General features: G+C 41.0%; 1 protein-coding gene across 4 annotated transcripts in view; it reads right to left on the bottom strand.

The window, feature by feature from the left end:
• Nucleotides 1-7,792: 7,792 nt before the first annotated feature.
• TBL1X (transducin beta like 1 X-linked) overlaps nt 7,793-17,489 on the bottom strand; it is a 250,978-nt gene continuing 241,281 nt past the window's right edge. For all 4 annotated transcript variants that reach the window (XM_083172578.1, XM_083172579.1, XM_083172577.1 and 1 more), the window contains 4 exons: nt 14,468-14,595; nt 13,308-13,473; nt 11,129-11,230; nt 7,793-8,901 (listed from right to left, as the gene is read on the bottom strand). In XM_083172578.1, the coding sequence (XP_083028704.1) occupies nt 8,875-8,901; nt 11,129-11,230; nt 13,308-13,473; nt 14,468-14,595 (423 nt within the window). In that variant the 3' untranslated portion in view covers nt 7,793-8,874. The remainder of the gene's footprint in view (nt 8,902-11,128; nt 11,231-13,307; nt 13,474-14,467; nt 14,596-17,489) is intronic.

Here is a 17,489-nt window from a genome sequence, read left to right as displayed (position 1 = left end):
TGTGACCTGTTGTTGTACTTGCAGCTGCCATTGTATTACATTCTCGTTTGTCCTTCAACCTGATTGCACAAAGAAAATGTTTAAAAGAAATGTATATATATATATATATATATATATATATATATATATATATATAAAAAACAGAAAGTACCCAATACCGCGCCCTAATAGCCCAAAGCTGCACCCCTGAAGGTCCCCTGTTAGCCGGAACCCAGAACAGATAGAAATACAAAGAATCAGGGTGCGCTAAGGTAAATCATACAACTGGTAACGATTCAAAAGTACAAATATTTAATACAAGCAGTGCCAAACAATGGCTAAAAGCAAATATCATACAAAGATACACTGTGATATCATCATTAGTTTACAATCCGAGAAAAAGGGCCCAACGCGTTTCGTCACCAACGTGACTTCATCAGGGGCGTTTTGATGTCTTGATTGAAAACTGTGCAGAAAGCACTAAAAATGATAATAAACATACAATAAAAATACTAATTTGTACTAAATCTAAGAAGAAGAGAGAGTTGGAGGAGGAGAGAAGGACAATGGAGAGAACAAACAATTGATAAGACATGGTTTGCACCATTATGCAGCCCAAACAAATATTTAAATCATTAAAAAATATTATTAAAAAATATCATAATTAATCAATAAAATAAAAAAACAAAAAAACAGCAATAACAAATCTTGTTATCATAAATCATTGTTTTAAAATTGGTACCTTCTTGGAGCGATAAATGTTAGGGTATCCCCAACAAGCGATATTTGTCAGAACGTCACAAAATAAGAATAGTGCAGATGCATATCTGAATGGTAAAAAAATATACATACAATGGGAATATTAGGGTTTACACAGAACCCACTGATTTGGACCATCACCAACACCCTTGGAAGTATAATTCAAGAACTTACATATCGCAAGAACATTCAAAGAATGTTGATGGAAATGGATATACAATAGTAAATCTCCAGAAATTCTGTATCTCCACACCAAATGAAGTGGTGTTAACATCAAGGGTTAACCAAACAACTTTGAAAATAAATCAAAGTAATTCCATTCAGTATATATACAAACATGATCAATTATGAGACAGCAATCAACTAAAAAGGAGCAGTAATAGCTTCCATGAAAAAATCCAAAGCAAAGTACTTACATAGTCCCAAATGGCCAAGGTGCTCACTCAAGTGTATCCAAATGCTGAATGACAGCTCTGGAAAACTCAAGGCTATATATAGCACTGCTCAGAAAACGTCACTTCCTGTTTAAATTTCATTGGAAGAAATTCCTTTATCAGTATATTATGAATGTTACAAAGATTAGATCGCCAATAATGCCCTAATTATCTAACTAAATGAGGGTTAGAAGAATGGATTCACTTAATAAAGTGAACAAACGAAAAAAAAACAGGTTTAATGCACAGCAAACAGCGCTATGCGTTCCAAACAGCCGCCATTTTGGCCGGCTGGAACGCAAAACGGACGTCTAACAAGCGCCTGTATTCTTGTCCTGTTAAGATTTAGCTTCACGTATTTAACGTGAGCGTGCTCCAGGGGTGCTGATCGCATAATCAGACTCCAATTGACAAGATGAGTGGGGAACCGTCCGGAGCGCATATAGGAAAATCGGTTTGCGTTCCATTGCATTAAAATGGCGCCCGTTTGGAGCGCATAGCGCTCCGGACGGTTCCCCACTCATCTTGTCAATTGGAGTCTGATTATGCGATCAGCACCCCTGGAGCACGCTCACGTTAAATACGTGAAGCTAAATCTTAACAGGAGAAGAATACAGGCGCTTGTTAGACGTCCGTTTTGCGTTCCAGCCGGCCAAAATGGCGGCTGTTTGGAACGCATAGCGCTGTTTGCTGTGCATTAAACCTGTTTTTTTCGTTTGTTCACTTTATTAAGTGAATCCATTCTTCTAACCCTCATTTAGTTAGATAATTAGGGCATTATTGGCGATCTAATCTTTGTAACATTCATAATATACTGATAAAGGAATTTCTTCCAATGAAATTTAAACAGGAAGTGACGTTTTCTGAGCAGTGCTATATATAGCCTTGAGTTTTCCAGAGCTGTCATTCAGCATTTGGATACACTTGAGTGAGCACCTTGGCCATTTGGGACTATGTAAGTACTTTGCTTTGGATTTTTTCATGGAAGCTATTACTGCTCCTTTTTAGTTGATTGCTGTCTCATAATTGATCATGTTTGTATATATACTGAATGGAATTACTTTGATTTATTTTCAAAGTTGTTTGGTTAACCCTTGATGTTAACACCACTTCATTTGGTGTGGAGATACAGAATTTCTGGAGATTTACTATTGTATATCCATTTCCATCAACATTCTTTGAATGTTCTTGCGATATGTAAGTTCTTGAATTATACTTCCAAGGGTGTTGGTGATGGTCCATATCAGTGGGTTCTGTGTAAACCCTAATATTCCCATTGTATGTATATTTTTTTACCATTCAGATATGCATCTGCACTATTCTTATTTTGTGACGTTCTGACAAATATCGCTTGTTGGGGATACCCTAACATTTATCGCTCCAAGAAGGTACCAATTTTAAAACAATGATTTATGATAACAAGATTTGTTATTGCTGTTTTTTTGTTTTTTTATTTTATTGATTAATTATGATATTTTTTAATAATATTTTTTAATGATTTAAATATTTGTTTGGGCTGCATAATGGTGCAAACCATGTCTTATCAATTGTTTGTTCTCTCCATTGTCCTTCTCTCCTCCTCCAACTCTCTCTTCTTCTTAGATTTAGTACAAATTAGTATTTTTATTGTATGTTTATTATCATTTTTAGTGCTTTCTGCACAGTTTTCAATCAAGACATCAAAACGCCCCTGATGAAGTCACGTTGGTGACGAAACGCGTTGGGCCCTTTTTCTCGGATTGTAAACTAATGATGATATCACAGTGTATCTTTGTATGATATTTGCTTTTAGCCATTGTTTGGCACTGCTTGTATTAAATATTTGTACTTTTGAATCGTTACCAGTTGTATGATTTACCTTAGCGCACCCTGATTCTTTGTATTTATATATATATATATATATATATATATATATATAATGTGCAATATATTTATCATCCTACGTGGATATGTTCAACATCATTGTGGGATCGGCTTCTGTTAATTCTATCCAGGAGGGGGCAGATTGGTAAGTGATTATGGACCTGAGTAATGGTGGTGATCCAGTCACTGGTCAGCGCTGGGTGATAATTAGAGACAGGATTATATGCATTTGCATATGTATTTGCATATTTGCCCATTCTCACTGGTTATTGCATATTTTACCTAAAACCTAGTGATGGTGCATATTTTTCCAAAGTGGGGCACTTCATGTATTAGGCCCCTCCCCCTTTCCACCCGTGAATCACGGCACTGCTTTGCCCTGCTGCTGCTGGCCAGGTAGTGGAAGAGTGTGCAGGCCAGGCCAATATGTGCACAGTGTGGGGGACCTTGGATGTGCGCTACGTCTGATACTGTTCTAGGCTGCCAATCCATTTTAATAAAAGTCAGTTGGGGCGGATGCCATCACGAAGCTCCTGAACCTTTGCCTGCCCCTGGCCCAGGACTTTGCCCTGAGAGAGAGACTTCTGCAGCAGAGGAGGTGGGTGGAAGGGTTGTGACATCACGTGGGGCGGAGAAAACGCCGGGTCACAGTGAGTATGCGGTGCAGGGAGAAAGCTTTCCACTGCGCCACCCTCACATGCTATGCTGACATTTGGTCCATCGGCGCTGGAGATGAGGGTCCGTGTAGTTGATGCCAGAAGAGCCTAGGATGCTGCAGTCTGCTGTAAGTGCTAACATAGCACCCAAATTAAAATACTGCCCAGTTACCTCAGTGAATGTGGAACGGTCCTTTTCCACTTACTGTATAAAAATATTTTGAGTGATGGAAGAAGACACAAACTTACTACCTAACATTTGGAACAGTACCTGATTGTTTATGTTTTCAAGAGTAACAAAATATTAAATAATAGTTAATGATCAATATGGTATTCTTACTAATTGTATGCTGATTTTTAAATAAATAAGTTAAAAATTACTTTATTTTATTATTTATTGTAGCATATTTTATCATTTTTCATGCATATTTAAGTATTTTTCATGCATATTTGCATGCATATTTCAAGCTTTTAATGTTGCATATAATCCTGCCTCTAGTGATGAGGATTCTGACATTGAGGTGTTGCCAGATCCTAGATATTCCATCAAGGCAAGTGATGGTGATGAGGATTCTGACACTGAGGTGTTGCCGATCCTGGATGTCCCATCAAGCCAATTGATAGTGATGAGGATTCTGACATTGAGGTGTTGTCAGATCCATAATATATCTCCAGGCCAGGTGACATTGATGAAGACTCTGACATTGAGGTGTTGTCAGATCCAGAATATATCTCCAGGCCAGGTGACATTGAGGAAGACTCTGACATGGACGTGGTGCCAGATCCTGGATATTCCATCAAGCCATCTGACAGTGATGAGGATTCTGACATCGAGGTGTTGCCAGATCCTGGATATTCCATCAAGCCAAGTGATAGTGATGAGGATTCTGACATTGAAGTGTTGCCAGAGATATTCCATCAAGCAATGTGACAGTGATAAGGATTCTGGCATTAAAATGTTGCCAGATCCTGGATATTCCATGAAGCTATCTGGCAATGATGAGGATTCTGACATTAAGGTGTTGCCAGATCCTGGATATTCCATCAAGCAATGTGACAGTGATGAGAGCTCTGACATTGCTGTGCTGTCAGATCCGGGATATTCCTTCAGGCCAAGTGACAATGACAAAGCTTCTGACATTGATGTGCTGTCAGATTCTGGTAATTCATTCAGGCCATGTGATTGCGATGAGGACTCTAACATCCAGAAAATAGATAAAGAAAAAAATTGTGAAGTGGATACACTCAAAACTCTGCCATAAAAAAAAAAAAAAAAAAAGCCAAGGCTATATCCAAAACACCTGTCAAATGAGCAAGTTCTCTATCTGAACAAACGAGCTCAGTCGGGAGAAAGGGTCGCTTCACAAAGAAAGTAATTGAGGTCATAATAATTGTAGCATTAAGGTGTGTGTGTGTTTTAACACAGTGTGTGTGTATTTATTAATTTACAATTTCATATATATATAGCTCAGCAGATTCCATTGCAGTTTCCAATTGTAGACCGTGATAGACCAAACTGGGTACCAACAGACAGACCTGGAGGTAGGAGGGCCCTGCTGTAAGCTTACAAATATATATATATCTATACTGTATATATCCCCGCAAGTGGATAAATGACTCCAAGTGGATAAATGACTCTGGTGCCCTACTCTAGACTGGTAGAACTTTTATAGCAATTTGAATAAAGAGGTGGCATTCAGAGACTTGAATGTGACTCAAAACATGTCTTGTTTAGTAATGTCAGGGAGGGAGGTGGGGGGCGGGGTCAGGCAGAGAGAGAGCGAGAGGGGATAGGGAGTCAAGCAAAGAGGGAGAAGGGTGAGAAAGAAGGGGGTCAGACAGAGAGTGGGGTAAGGGAGGGGGGTCAAGCAGAGAGCGAGAGGGGTGAGGGAGAGATGTCAATCAGAGAAAGAGGGCGTTAGAAAGAGAGGGGTGATTGGGGTCAAGCAGAGAGAGAGAAAGGGGTGTGGAAAGGGGGTCACGGAGAGAGAGAGAGCGGGTCTGGCAGAGAAACAGGAATCAGGTGCTGCAGCAGATAGCACTAACCAGGCAGCGACTGTGGAGAATTGCCCTGACGCGCTGGGAGAGGTGGCAGCAATGAGGAATGTACTGCTACCTCATTCTAGCCAGCAGTCCTCACCTCAGCGACACTGCCGGAAACTAGGATGCAGAGCTGCCGCTAGCAGAAACAGTAACTTTGCTCCGCAATGAGTGTGTCACCTCCTGGGGTCTTGTTTGGGCTCTGCTCAGGCTGCTAACATAGATGTAAAAAAAAATCCTTTACTGGGCCCATGTGTGTGCAGGCAGAAAGGGATCATCAACAGCCCAGCAGGGAGATATTCACAGAACGGGAGAGTAGGAACATGTGGGGGCTCTGGGTTTCATAAATACCCACTTTAGGTTTCTTTGTAGAGGTACAAAGTTCCAATTAAAATGCAACAAAAGCTTCAATACATTCATATTATGTATTTTTTCATTTTAAAGGTGTCTTCACAGGTGTCTTCATTGTTTTGGATGCAATGGTGCAAATATATAATTTAAGATCTCTATATTTTAGATCCCCTCCAAAGCTGTGGAACTGTATATGGTTTGCGTTTTCTGCCTCAGAACCCGGTATAAAATATAACATGGTTATCACGTTGTTTGGCTTACACGGTTTTGCAACCTGTATAAATACTGTGTTCTGATGTCATTGCCTTAATGTTGTTTTTTTTTATTACTTTTAATTCTATGTAATTAATTTCTTCATTAATGCATACCTACCAACAGTTAAAAATACAATATTAGTATAAAATATGCCCCATTCAAATATTACCCTGTAGCATCCACTTTTGGGTGAAACACTGTCTCTTTTCAGTTCCGTGAATCAGGACTATGCCTTTGAAAACAGGAAATATGAAAGGTAGAGTATACCTTTTATACATTTTAGAAAGATCAATAAAGAACCAGGGACGGGTTAAGGTTTACAGAGGCCCTGGGTGCCTCATTCCAATAAAAATGACACACCACGCAACTATGCCATTTGCCTTGGCCCAGTGATACCCCTCTATTACACACAGTGCCCCCCCCCCCCATGCCATTTGCTACAGTGTGATGTCATCAACATTTTCTACTGAAAATTCCTACGATAGGCCCAGAACTGGACCAATGAGCAATGGAAGAAGGTGGCCTGGTCTGATTAATCACATTCTCTTTTTCCATCATATGGCCAGGAAGGTGCGTTATTTACCTGTGAAAGAAATGTCACGAGGATGCACTATAGGATGAAGGCAAGCTGGCATAGGCAATGTTTTGTTCTAGGTAAAGTTCTTTTGGGTCCTGTCCTCATGTGGATGTTACATTCACACTTAACTCCTACGTACTGTAAACATTATTGAAAACCAATTATTCCTGTATGGCAGTAGCTTATTTCAAGAGAATAATGTGACTTGCCACCCTGCAAAAATTTTTCAATACTGGTGTAAAGAACATGACAAAGAGTTCAAGGTGTCCACTTGGCCTTCAAACTCCCCAGATCTCAATCTGCTTTGTGGAAAAACATGTCTGTATCATGGAGGCCCCACCTCACAATTACAGGACTTAAAGGATCTTCTGTAAATAAATTGGTGACAGATAACAGAGGACACCTTCAGTGGTCTTGTGGAGTACATGACTCAGCATTTATTGGTGGCTTGAGGGGGACCTACATAATATTATGCAGGTGGTTTAATGTTATGGGTGATGGGTGTATATGCCCTCTATTGTGGCTGTGAGTAAACCCAACCAAACACAAATATGTGTACTTAATAAGGTGCACAGGACAGGTTATTCATTTCAATGGATGAAAATTATGAAAAGTGACAACACTGGCATTTCATCCCTTTATGATATTGCTGGTTCATAGGAACTCACAGGTTGCACTTTAATGAACTAGTTAAGCCTACAAAATGGTTGACTCTCCTTTGTGCATCAGACAGAATTCTCAGTTGTATAGGAAGCAGGTTGAATTTAAAAGCAAAATTAAATGAATAGCAGTAACCTATATGCAATGTATGCAAAGTGACTAATTTGTTATATGGTACAAAAATACACAAACACAGATTTAAAACACTCAAAATCAAAAAAGGTTACCGAGTCTTTAATACACCTTTGTATTTTTTTACTTTGTTTTTGCATGACTTAGACAATCCCAACATTTGCATTTTTTATCATTTTTAGAATTAAGATTTTTAACATAAAAAATATTTGTTTTTCTTTTCAAAAAATACAGTGGGTTCTTTCTCTTTAAAAGTTCATCTTTCTTTTTGTAAAAAGCTTTCCCGGCGTTGCGCTGTTATAAAAACATGTCACACTGTGTCATGAGAAGTGCCCTTATATGCTGATCTGTGGAGGGGAAAACTCCTCAGTGTAGCAGAGACCTTTGCTATGAAAATGCAATGGTGGACACTCCATACTAAACTTGTTAAGAGCATATCGATATAGGAGCCAATGTAGTGACCAGACAAAAAAAAAAGATGCAAGAAGCAAGGTTAAGCATTTCTTCAAGTGAGTTACTAGCCAGCAGGTCACATCGATTGTGGACATAGGAAAGAAGTTGAACTGAAAGCAACATTAGTTCCTTACTTAACCACATGATGTCCCCTAATTCACTAGTTTGAACTGGTAGAAAACCACTGAACAGATAAAGAAAGCAAACAAAAAGTATTCTAGAAAATAGAAAGTGTCATACAAAGTCATGTACATTTTCTTTTTTATTTAAAAACTGGTCTTTGTAGGTCCTTTGGGAAAATGGTCTAAAGTAGAGGTTTGAAGTCAAACAAATTAATATAAATTGGTTTTCCCTTTTGGTTCATTGCATCCTTTTTCTTTTTTTTTCTATCTTGACTTGCATTGTGTTTTCACTTTATTTTTTGGCACTGCTGTTTCTGCCATATACTCCTAAACCAAACATGTCTGGGAATCCAAGAATTGGCCTGCTACTTCTGAAGCGGAAACACATTAAGACCGGCTGGAACACAGTCAACTCCAGCAGGATGTCTTGTGAAATGGGTCCATGAAGATTGTGGACATCCTTAAGTGTTCTTCATTTAGGGACGTTTGGTTACGTTGTACATTCTGACTTAGGATTGTACAATACCAGAATCTGAGATTTAAAACAGTGCACATTTGCTGCTGGTCCATTTAAACTTTATGGATTATTGGCTTCACTTCCTCAGATCCAGAACGCAGACCTGAAACAACAAAAGAAACATTTAATGTGTCATGATATACACAGTATTGTTTATGGTATCATAAATCAACACATATTGGTGTAGGGCGCAGGTTCTCAAACTCGGTCCTCAGGACCCCACACAGTGCATGTTTTGCAGGTCTCCTCACAGAATTACAGGTGAAATAATTAGCTCCACCTGTGGATCTTTTAAAATGTGTAAATAAGAAATGAATGCACCTGCCGGGTGACCTGGACAACGTGTACTATGTGAAGTCCTGAGGACCGAGTTTGAGAACCCCTATTATGGGTAAACTGAAAATCTTGCATACATTTTGAGAGCCAAGGGGAACTGAGGTATGTAGCGGTCATGTCACCTGCACCCATGTGTCTCAAAAGAAGAATACAATTCCTAAATACTAATCATTTAGGTCAAAACATAATCTCTTTCAATCTTTCATCTAAAAACCTACATTCGCTCATCGCTTATATGATTTTAGAACATTACATAGAAGGAATTTGGATATCATTAAATACTGAATTTATTAATAAATTATACCATTTTTGTTAATTGTTATGTTTTTTACCTATCAAAAAGGTAGCGCATCCTTGCCTCCCCGAAAAACATGCACTTTTACTTTGGGCAGTATTCAATGAAAAAAATTCGCCATGCATGGCGAGAGATTTTTTCTCTCGCCATGCACTCGCCCTGTTCCGGAGGGCTCGCTGCCACTCCTGCTCCCTCTATTCAATGTGGTTAAGACTCGCCGCCACTCGCGGCGAGTCTTAACCCCTGCAGCGGATGAGCGTCCGCGGCAGGGAGCTGGCAGGGAGCCGTGGGACGGTGGCAGCCAGGGAGATTAAAGTCTCCCTGGCTGCCCTAGAACATATGTGGAGGGGAGGTGAACTCCCCGGGACCCAGGCAGCACAAGCTGCCCCCCCCTATAGCCAGCGGGGGACCCAGTATTCACTGCACCCGATTGTGCATATGTAATGATCGGATGCAGTGAATATATGAATATCTAATGAGCGGCTCGAGAGCTCCGGCCCCCTGCTGGCTGCTCTGTGTAAAAAAAAAAATAAAAAAAATATATTTTTTAAAAATAAATATATATTCATGTGCTATAAGCACATGAATAAAAATAACATGCCCCTTCACAGAAAAAAAATCCTGATTTTTTGACACCAAAATTAAAAAAAAAAAACCTTTTAGTTTAAAAGTTCACATTCAAGCTCTCCATGAAAAGATGGAGAATTGCTACACAGAGAGAGACGGCGAAAATCACTTAGAAAGACGGCGAATATTTCACATTGAATAGGGTTGCTCACTTTTGGAGAGCAAAATGCTCCGTCCAAGGCGAAAAAAGCACAAATTCGCCCTAAAACAGGGCGAATTTTTCTCATTGAATACTGCCCTTTGAATTAATGACCAATAGTATCTATTTCTGAAATACTGTACAATTGCTCTGCCATTATTTCCAACTGGAGCTGGTAACCGAACCGACCGCCATAGGTCCAGTGCCAGTCCAGCTTTCACAGAACAGATGTTGTCTATCTAAAATTAATAGCAAATAACCTCAAGTGAGCAACCACTTCCCTCCCTTAAGCTGTGTACACAAGGTGCGATTCAGCCACATTTGATGAAGAGTCAATCCCGATGCGCACCCGGTTTAGTCATTATCGAATATCTATCTTGAGCCTAGGGCCAAATTGCAAGATAGGGGTACAGATAGACACTGTGCGATTGCCTTAAAATTTGATCCCAAATCGCATAGCAAGCAAAACACATCTGATTATGGCTACTAGTACAGATCTGTAGTATATAGTCTTGCCGTTCTATTTTTAACAGTCTATTTTTCTATTCCATTTAGATGCCACAGGGCCATGCATTGGTATAGAATCAGCATTGAATGTCAAAATCAAATCGAAAGCTAATCCCCCCCCCCCCCTTCAAAAAACATTTGTGTGTGTATTTAATGGATCGCTTGACCTGTTTTGTGTTTCATCTGCAGACATATATAAAAAGTTTAAAAAACAAAAAAACAAAATTAAATAAACTTGACTGGGAGTTAGAACGCCAGACCACTGAAAATCACTTTATTATTACACATTTTTCTACTTGTATTTTGCTTTACATTTTTAGATAATGCAATATACCATTTAGATAATGCTAAGACTTTATATATTATAATTAACAGTCTGCAGCTTATCAGGTATTTATATTTAAAATGCATTAGTTAAATACTCACAGATCCGTCAGATGCACTCGCTCCTACTTTGTCTCCTCTCGCATTCCAGCAAACTTCAAATATTCCTCCTGTTCCTCTGTAACTGTGTACTAGAGAACCAATCTGTCAAAAAAAAAGTATAATTTAAAAAAATTGCTTTTACTACGTTTACCTCTCTTTATCACAAGTATCATGTTTCTACTCAGGGCTGGATTAAGGGGGGTGCCCTGGAGGTCAGTACGCCTGCCCCCCACCTTTGAAAGGACCCCCCCTGCCGCTGCCACAGATTGGATCTTTCTTGTGAATTCTCTCCTGCGCTGAGTGACAGCTGAGCCAGCCCAGCATCCTGTGACAGTACAGGGAAGCCAATAGTGTGTTAGGTAGTTTGCTGCTGCATCACTACCTGGGTGTGCAGGAGAGTGGGTATGCTGGGCAACTTGTGGAGCGCTAGAGGAGAGGCAGGGATGCGCTCGGCACCGTCGCTGCCATGACGTGCGGTGGGGAGGAGCCAGGAGCAGGCAGCCTGGGCTTGGCTGCTTGTGCCTTGCAGAGGGCCCAGGACTCTGGAGTAGACAGCCCGGACATATGTGTGGTGCGGAGGGCCCAGGACTCTGGAGTAGACAGCCCGGACATACAGTATGTGTGGTGCGGAGGAACTGGGAGCAGATAGTGGTGCAAAAACACACATAGATGAAGAGGAAGAAAAGCGTAAGTACTGAGAAGGTAAGATAGGGGCCAGCTGCATTAAATACAATATACAGTACATATTAGTTAAATAATACCAGTTTTAATAGTTGGAAGACTAAAACAGAACAGTGCAAAAATGGGCCTATGGTAGAATTTTATATATATATATATATATATATATATATATATATATATATTATAATCACATGGTATCGTCTGCACTTTGAAGATATTTAATTAGTGAGCAGGGAAGGAATCCCTGTCCGTCAGTGGACAGAGAATACATACGGAAGACCAGCGGTCAGAAGATTGACATCCTGATGATTAGAATCCCGACAGGGTCTGGGTAAGCATAGGTAACCTCTCCCCCTGACTCCCTACTTCATGCCTAACCCTAACCCTCCGCCCCCTTGCAGTCTAATACCACTAGGACCTAACTATAATCCTAGAACATAACCCCCTCTTTTTATTACCTAACCCTAACACTCCCTCTCCACAGCCTAAAGTATGGGTGGGTTGGGAGGAGACGCTATGGAATTGATGATTCTAGGGAAAGAGATTTGGAAGAAATGGGTTGAGAGGAGGAGATATGGATGAGAAGGATTGGGTGGAGGAGATGGGGAAGCAAAGGGTCAGGAGGAGCAGATTTGGAAGCGATGTGTCATGAGAAGGTAATGAAGGGATAGGGTGGTTTGCTTTGTATGGTGATCACTGTTCAGCCTTGTGTAATTTTTCCATTTAAATAAGCCAGGACAATTGTCTCATGTTTGCCCCCCATGATGAAAGTTACCAGTCAGCCCCTGTAAGGCAGCATGTTCTTAAATATATTACAACATTAGACAGGCACTGGTCATATATATCTATATATATACTGTATATACAGGGCTATTTTTGTGCAGGCTCCAGCAGGAACTGTGGCCCTTATTCTAGTTCACTCTTTCTGACAAAATATTTCTTAGATGGACAAAACAATGTGCACTGCAGGTGAGGCAGGTGTTACTTGTGCAGAGATAATTAGATTTGGGTGGGGTTTTACACCTGCCTCACCTGCAGTGCACATGGTTTTGTCCATCTAAGAAATATTTTGTCAGAGTGAAATAGAATAAGGGCCACAGTTCCTGCTAGAGCCTGCACAAAAATAGCCCTGTATATATATATACACACACAAACACACACACGCACACACACACATGTGTGTGTGTGTGTGTGTGTGTGCGTGTGCATGGGATGCATAAGGACCACTGGTGGTCGGGATGCCAGCAGTCCTGAAAGAGGGAATGCTGACAGGGTTTAGGTGAATATACTAACCCTCTCCATGCCCCCCTCTCAACCCTTGCCCCATCTGCAGCCTAACCTTATCCCTAATGTTGTTATTAAACTTCAGAAACCATTTACAGCTTCATGTAGTACATGATTTTTAGAGGTACTGTAGGTGTAATAATCAAGTTACTTTTTATATAAAACAAAGTCAATTATGTTTAGGTTACACAATATAGCTAAAATGTAAACATACCTGAGTGTTCCATATATGAACACATTTATCAAATGAGCCACTAGCCAAATACTTTCCATCAGGACTAAAGGCTACACTATAGACGGGTTCTTGATGTTTTGTCAACGTATGGATGCAAACGCCCCGCTCAACGTCCCATAGTCGCACTGTTGAATCAAATGACGCACTATTTAAAAGGGGAAAACAATAATTAAAAAAATGGTGAAGATTTTTTCAATTTAAGTATTGATAGCAATTGTACATGTCAGGCCAGTTATTAGCATTCTTTGACCTAACAAAAGATTTACAGCAAAGTTTGGCACCTGCAAAATACTTTACTTTATCTATCAATTTACCTCTTTCTCTCTATCTGTGTGTGTGCGTAGTATATATTATATGATATAGACAGTAATTGTTGCTTGAATATGTCTGTGCTTTAGGGGCGGATGTATCAAGCTTCAAAAAGTGATAAGGTGGAGAGTTAGGAGCTGATGGGCTGACTGTTTATCACTCTATATTTTATAACTTTTTGAAGCTTGATACATCTGGCCCCCGGGACCTTTTTTGGTACAAAGTCAGTTGCATCTACTACGGTCAGTGATACATCATGGCTGAGAACGTGCTGTTCGCAGTAGGAATGCACAATAAATTACTATGTACTTAATGTATTAAAAGTGCATTACAGTGCTTTATTACTTTAATGTTTACTACAATGCATTTTTCTGTCCACCTAAGATATGTTTTTCTGTCTCTCGAGCAGCTTTTTTAAAGTAATTGGTTTAGGTATTTGATTATTTGCTGAATCATCCCTTTCATTGAAATCAGCAGTTTTAGCAGTGTAAATAGAAAAGTTACAAATATACCCCAATATGGGTCCAGTTATGGTGCTCACATTCCTGCATCCAGAATAGGTGCTAAATGGAGTGCAGAGATTTGTGTTTGGCAACGGGTATCCTGACAACCCCATGTTCCGTAATAGTGACAAGCATGCTCTTCATACTAAATGTCATTTTCAATATCTGTTATTAATATTCCAAATTATTTTTGGATATTAAGCATGTAAAACACAAGAGGTCTTCCACCACTGAAAATAGTTTGGACCTGTTGTATCGGGAACATACTGCCCGGCGTGAAACTTACTAGGCCAGCTTACGATATAAAATCTACATATTAGTATTGACCTTGCTAGCATGATGTTTGAGTTTGGGTTGCTGGTGCCAGGGCCTGTTGGGCTCCATTTGATTGTGTAGATCTCTTTATTGTGGGCTTGCAGGTCATGTACACACACGTCTTGTTTCATACTCCAGATCTATGGTAAATACATAAAGAATGACAATATTGTGAATTATGGAGTTCAAAGTAGATGTATAATTATTAGGGGAGAACTTCCGGCAGATAGGCAACCATAGAAATCAATAGTACACAACAATATCATAGGCTACCAAACGTTCTGCTTTCAATAATATTGATATAATGATGGAACCATATACATTTGATAAGGTTGGAGCGACAAAATGGGCTAGGAAAGCTTATTTGGTACAGGAAGCAGTTCTCCTCAGGGAATATGATCTGATACCAGTTTCACTTAATAGATTCAGGGTTTTTTTTAAAAGAAAGAAAAAGAAAACTAGAATAACATGGAAATAGCCACAGTTGTGATGGCGCATGCTGCTGCTGATGAACAAACACAATTACAGATTACTTTACCAACTAAGAAAAGCATATTTTGCGCCATGTGTTATTCGGGAAGATTTACCACTGCGAATATACAATAGATCAGCGGTGGGGAACCTCAGGCCCGGGGGCCATATGCGGCCGTAGCCGGTCTGAGTGGCCCGCCCACCGGCCTGGCAGCTTTGCCGGGAGTCAAGTACAGGGGAATTCTCGTGAGAGGTCGGTAGTTCTTGCGAGATTCCTCTTAATCAACAGCAGCTATTCAGCAGCAGCTGCCGGAGTGGGACGGCTGCAGCAAGATTATTTGTACAAGAAATTTTTACATATGGCTCCAGAAGGATTTTTTCCCCATACAAAAAAGGTTCCCCACCCCTGCAATAGATGATCCATGAATGGGCAGATGGTCGCCATGGTTTGGGAGGATCAGGGTTGGGATTATTTTATCCTAGTGTTTGCTATTCCAATGTTGGTTTGTATCTTGAGCAATTTTAAAGGGTCCCCATATACTTATGTAATTTGGGGCAATTTTCCCCAATTCTGACGCATTGGACTGAGAAATCATGTGAAATCAGGCAAAATCGCATGTGTTTGACATCCCATCTGATTCACGGACTGGAGTCAGAGGTCAGACCTGCTCTACACGTCCGAGTGCCAGCTTGGATCCCCAACCGGCAGCGGAAAATGCGGTTGCATGCAATACACCACATGCTATCCTGCCACCCGGGAAGATCCCAGGCAACTCAACGGGGAATGGATGGCCATACATGACAGAATAGAGTCAATTCTGTCATTCATCTACATGAGATGCAGCTTCAGGAATGGAGCAGACATTTTCTGTACTACAACAGGAAATGACAACACAGGTACTGAAGCACAGTACAGCATACACCTGTGGCATCATGCAGATTAATGGTGTGTACACACGGTGCAATGTGGCTGCTCAGCAATTTTGGCTTAATATCTTTTTGGCTGAAAATTGCAAGCAATTCTGCAATGTTTTTTTAGCCTCTATTCTATTAAAACTAGAAAACGCTGGTCTCTGGTGCAGAGTGCATTGTACACCAGAGACCAATGATTTTTAGCCACAATTATCCCCTTCAGTGGCAATCTCGAGAATTTTCCGGGCTGTGCCTCAGTGCCCAGTCTGGCAAGCCCGGAAAATTCTCGGGATTGCCACTGTTAACAGCCGGGCAGCGCTGCTGAGTTCAATCACTGAACTCAGGCAGCTTCAGCGCTGCCTGGCTCCCTCCCCTCTGCGGCACCTCCGGCTCCCTCCTCCTCCCCGTTCCCTTGTATGAAGTCCCCGGCTGCCGGGAACAGGGACGCGGGGGCGCAGGTCCGGGCAGCCGCTGATTGACAGTGCAGCCGCGCTGCCCAGACCCAGGGAGGCAGTGGTGTTTTTTTTTTAAGGGAGCGCTCCCCATAAAAAACTCGCCCAGTGGGGAGCGCTCCCAAAAAATACCCCCACCACTGAAGGGGTTAAAGGAGCATACTTCTTTGACCAGCAACCATTAAGGACTGGCTACGGGACTGTACTCATAGAGATGTATTGCCCATAGCACACAATAAACACAGGCGCTATGGTCGCTCAGAGACCATTTAGCCATCGATACTTGCTAAAATCACCACGTGTGTACGGGGCTTAAGACGTTTGCAGGTAGAAGTTGTATATTACATACTGTACTTTGAACTCACTTTGGTGAAGGCTCTTGTGAATGGGATATAGTCAGACTCTCTCTTCTAGGGGACATGTCTGGAGTGTCATTTCAATGTATCACTTTACAATTCAAAAGGGCATTATTTATTTATAATTTTTTTTTAACAGTTTCTTATATAGCACATACATATTACGCAGTGCTTTACAGAGTATAGATGAACATTCACATCAGTCCCTGCCCCAGTGGAGCTTACTATCTATATTCCCTACCACATGTACACACAGACATTATAGGGTTAATTTTGGGTACTTGTGTATTTTGGCGGCGCCCATCGCATCGCATACCATAAGGCATACGATGGTATGCGATGCGACTTCGCGCGATATTGTACAATGCCATACAATTTTAAAATTGTATGACATTGTATATGGCATACAATGCCATACAATGCGATTAAACATTGTATAAGCACCCTAATGGGTGCTTACAATGTTAAATGCATCCCCCCGCCACCCCCCCACTATAAACGTGAACCCGAAGCGTGGCGAGCGCAGCGAGCCAGCGAGGGGCGGCGGTACGCGTCCTCCGACCTTTTCATACCCCCACTATCCACGTCGGCGTGGAGTTGAGAATAGAAGCCCGAAGCGTGGGGACGCTGATACCTGTGAAGGCCGCGAGGGGACTCCGATACCTGTGAAGGTATCCGTGTCCGCTCGCCACGATTCGGGCAATTTTCAACTCGCTGCGCTGCGCTCGCCACGCTTTGGGTTCACGTTTATAGTGGGGGGGTGGCGTGGGGGTGCATTTAACATTGTAAGCACCCATTACGGTGCTTAAAAGCACCCTTTAGGGTGCTTATACAATCTTTCAT

The sequence above is a fragment of the Crinia signifera genome, chromosome 2 (assembly GCF_055691185.1).
Source record: "Crinia signifera chromosome 2, ASM5569118v1, whole genome shotgun sequence".
Lineage (NCBI taxonomy): Eukaryota > Metazoa > Chordata > Amphibia > Anura > Myobatrachidae > Crinia > Crinia signifera.
Note: the sequence above shows the minus strand (reverse complement) of the source record. Positions and strands in the feature narration are given on the sequence as shown.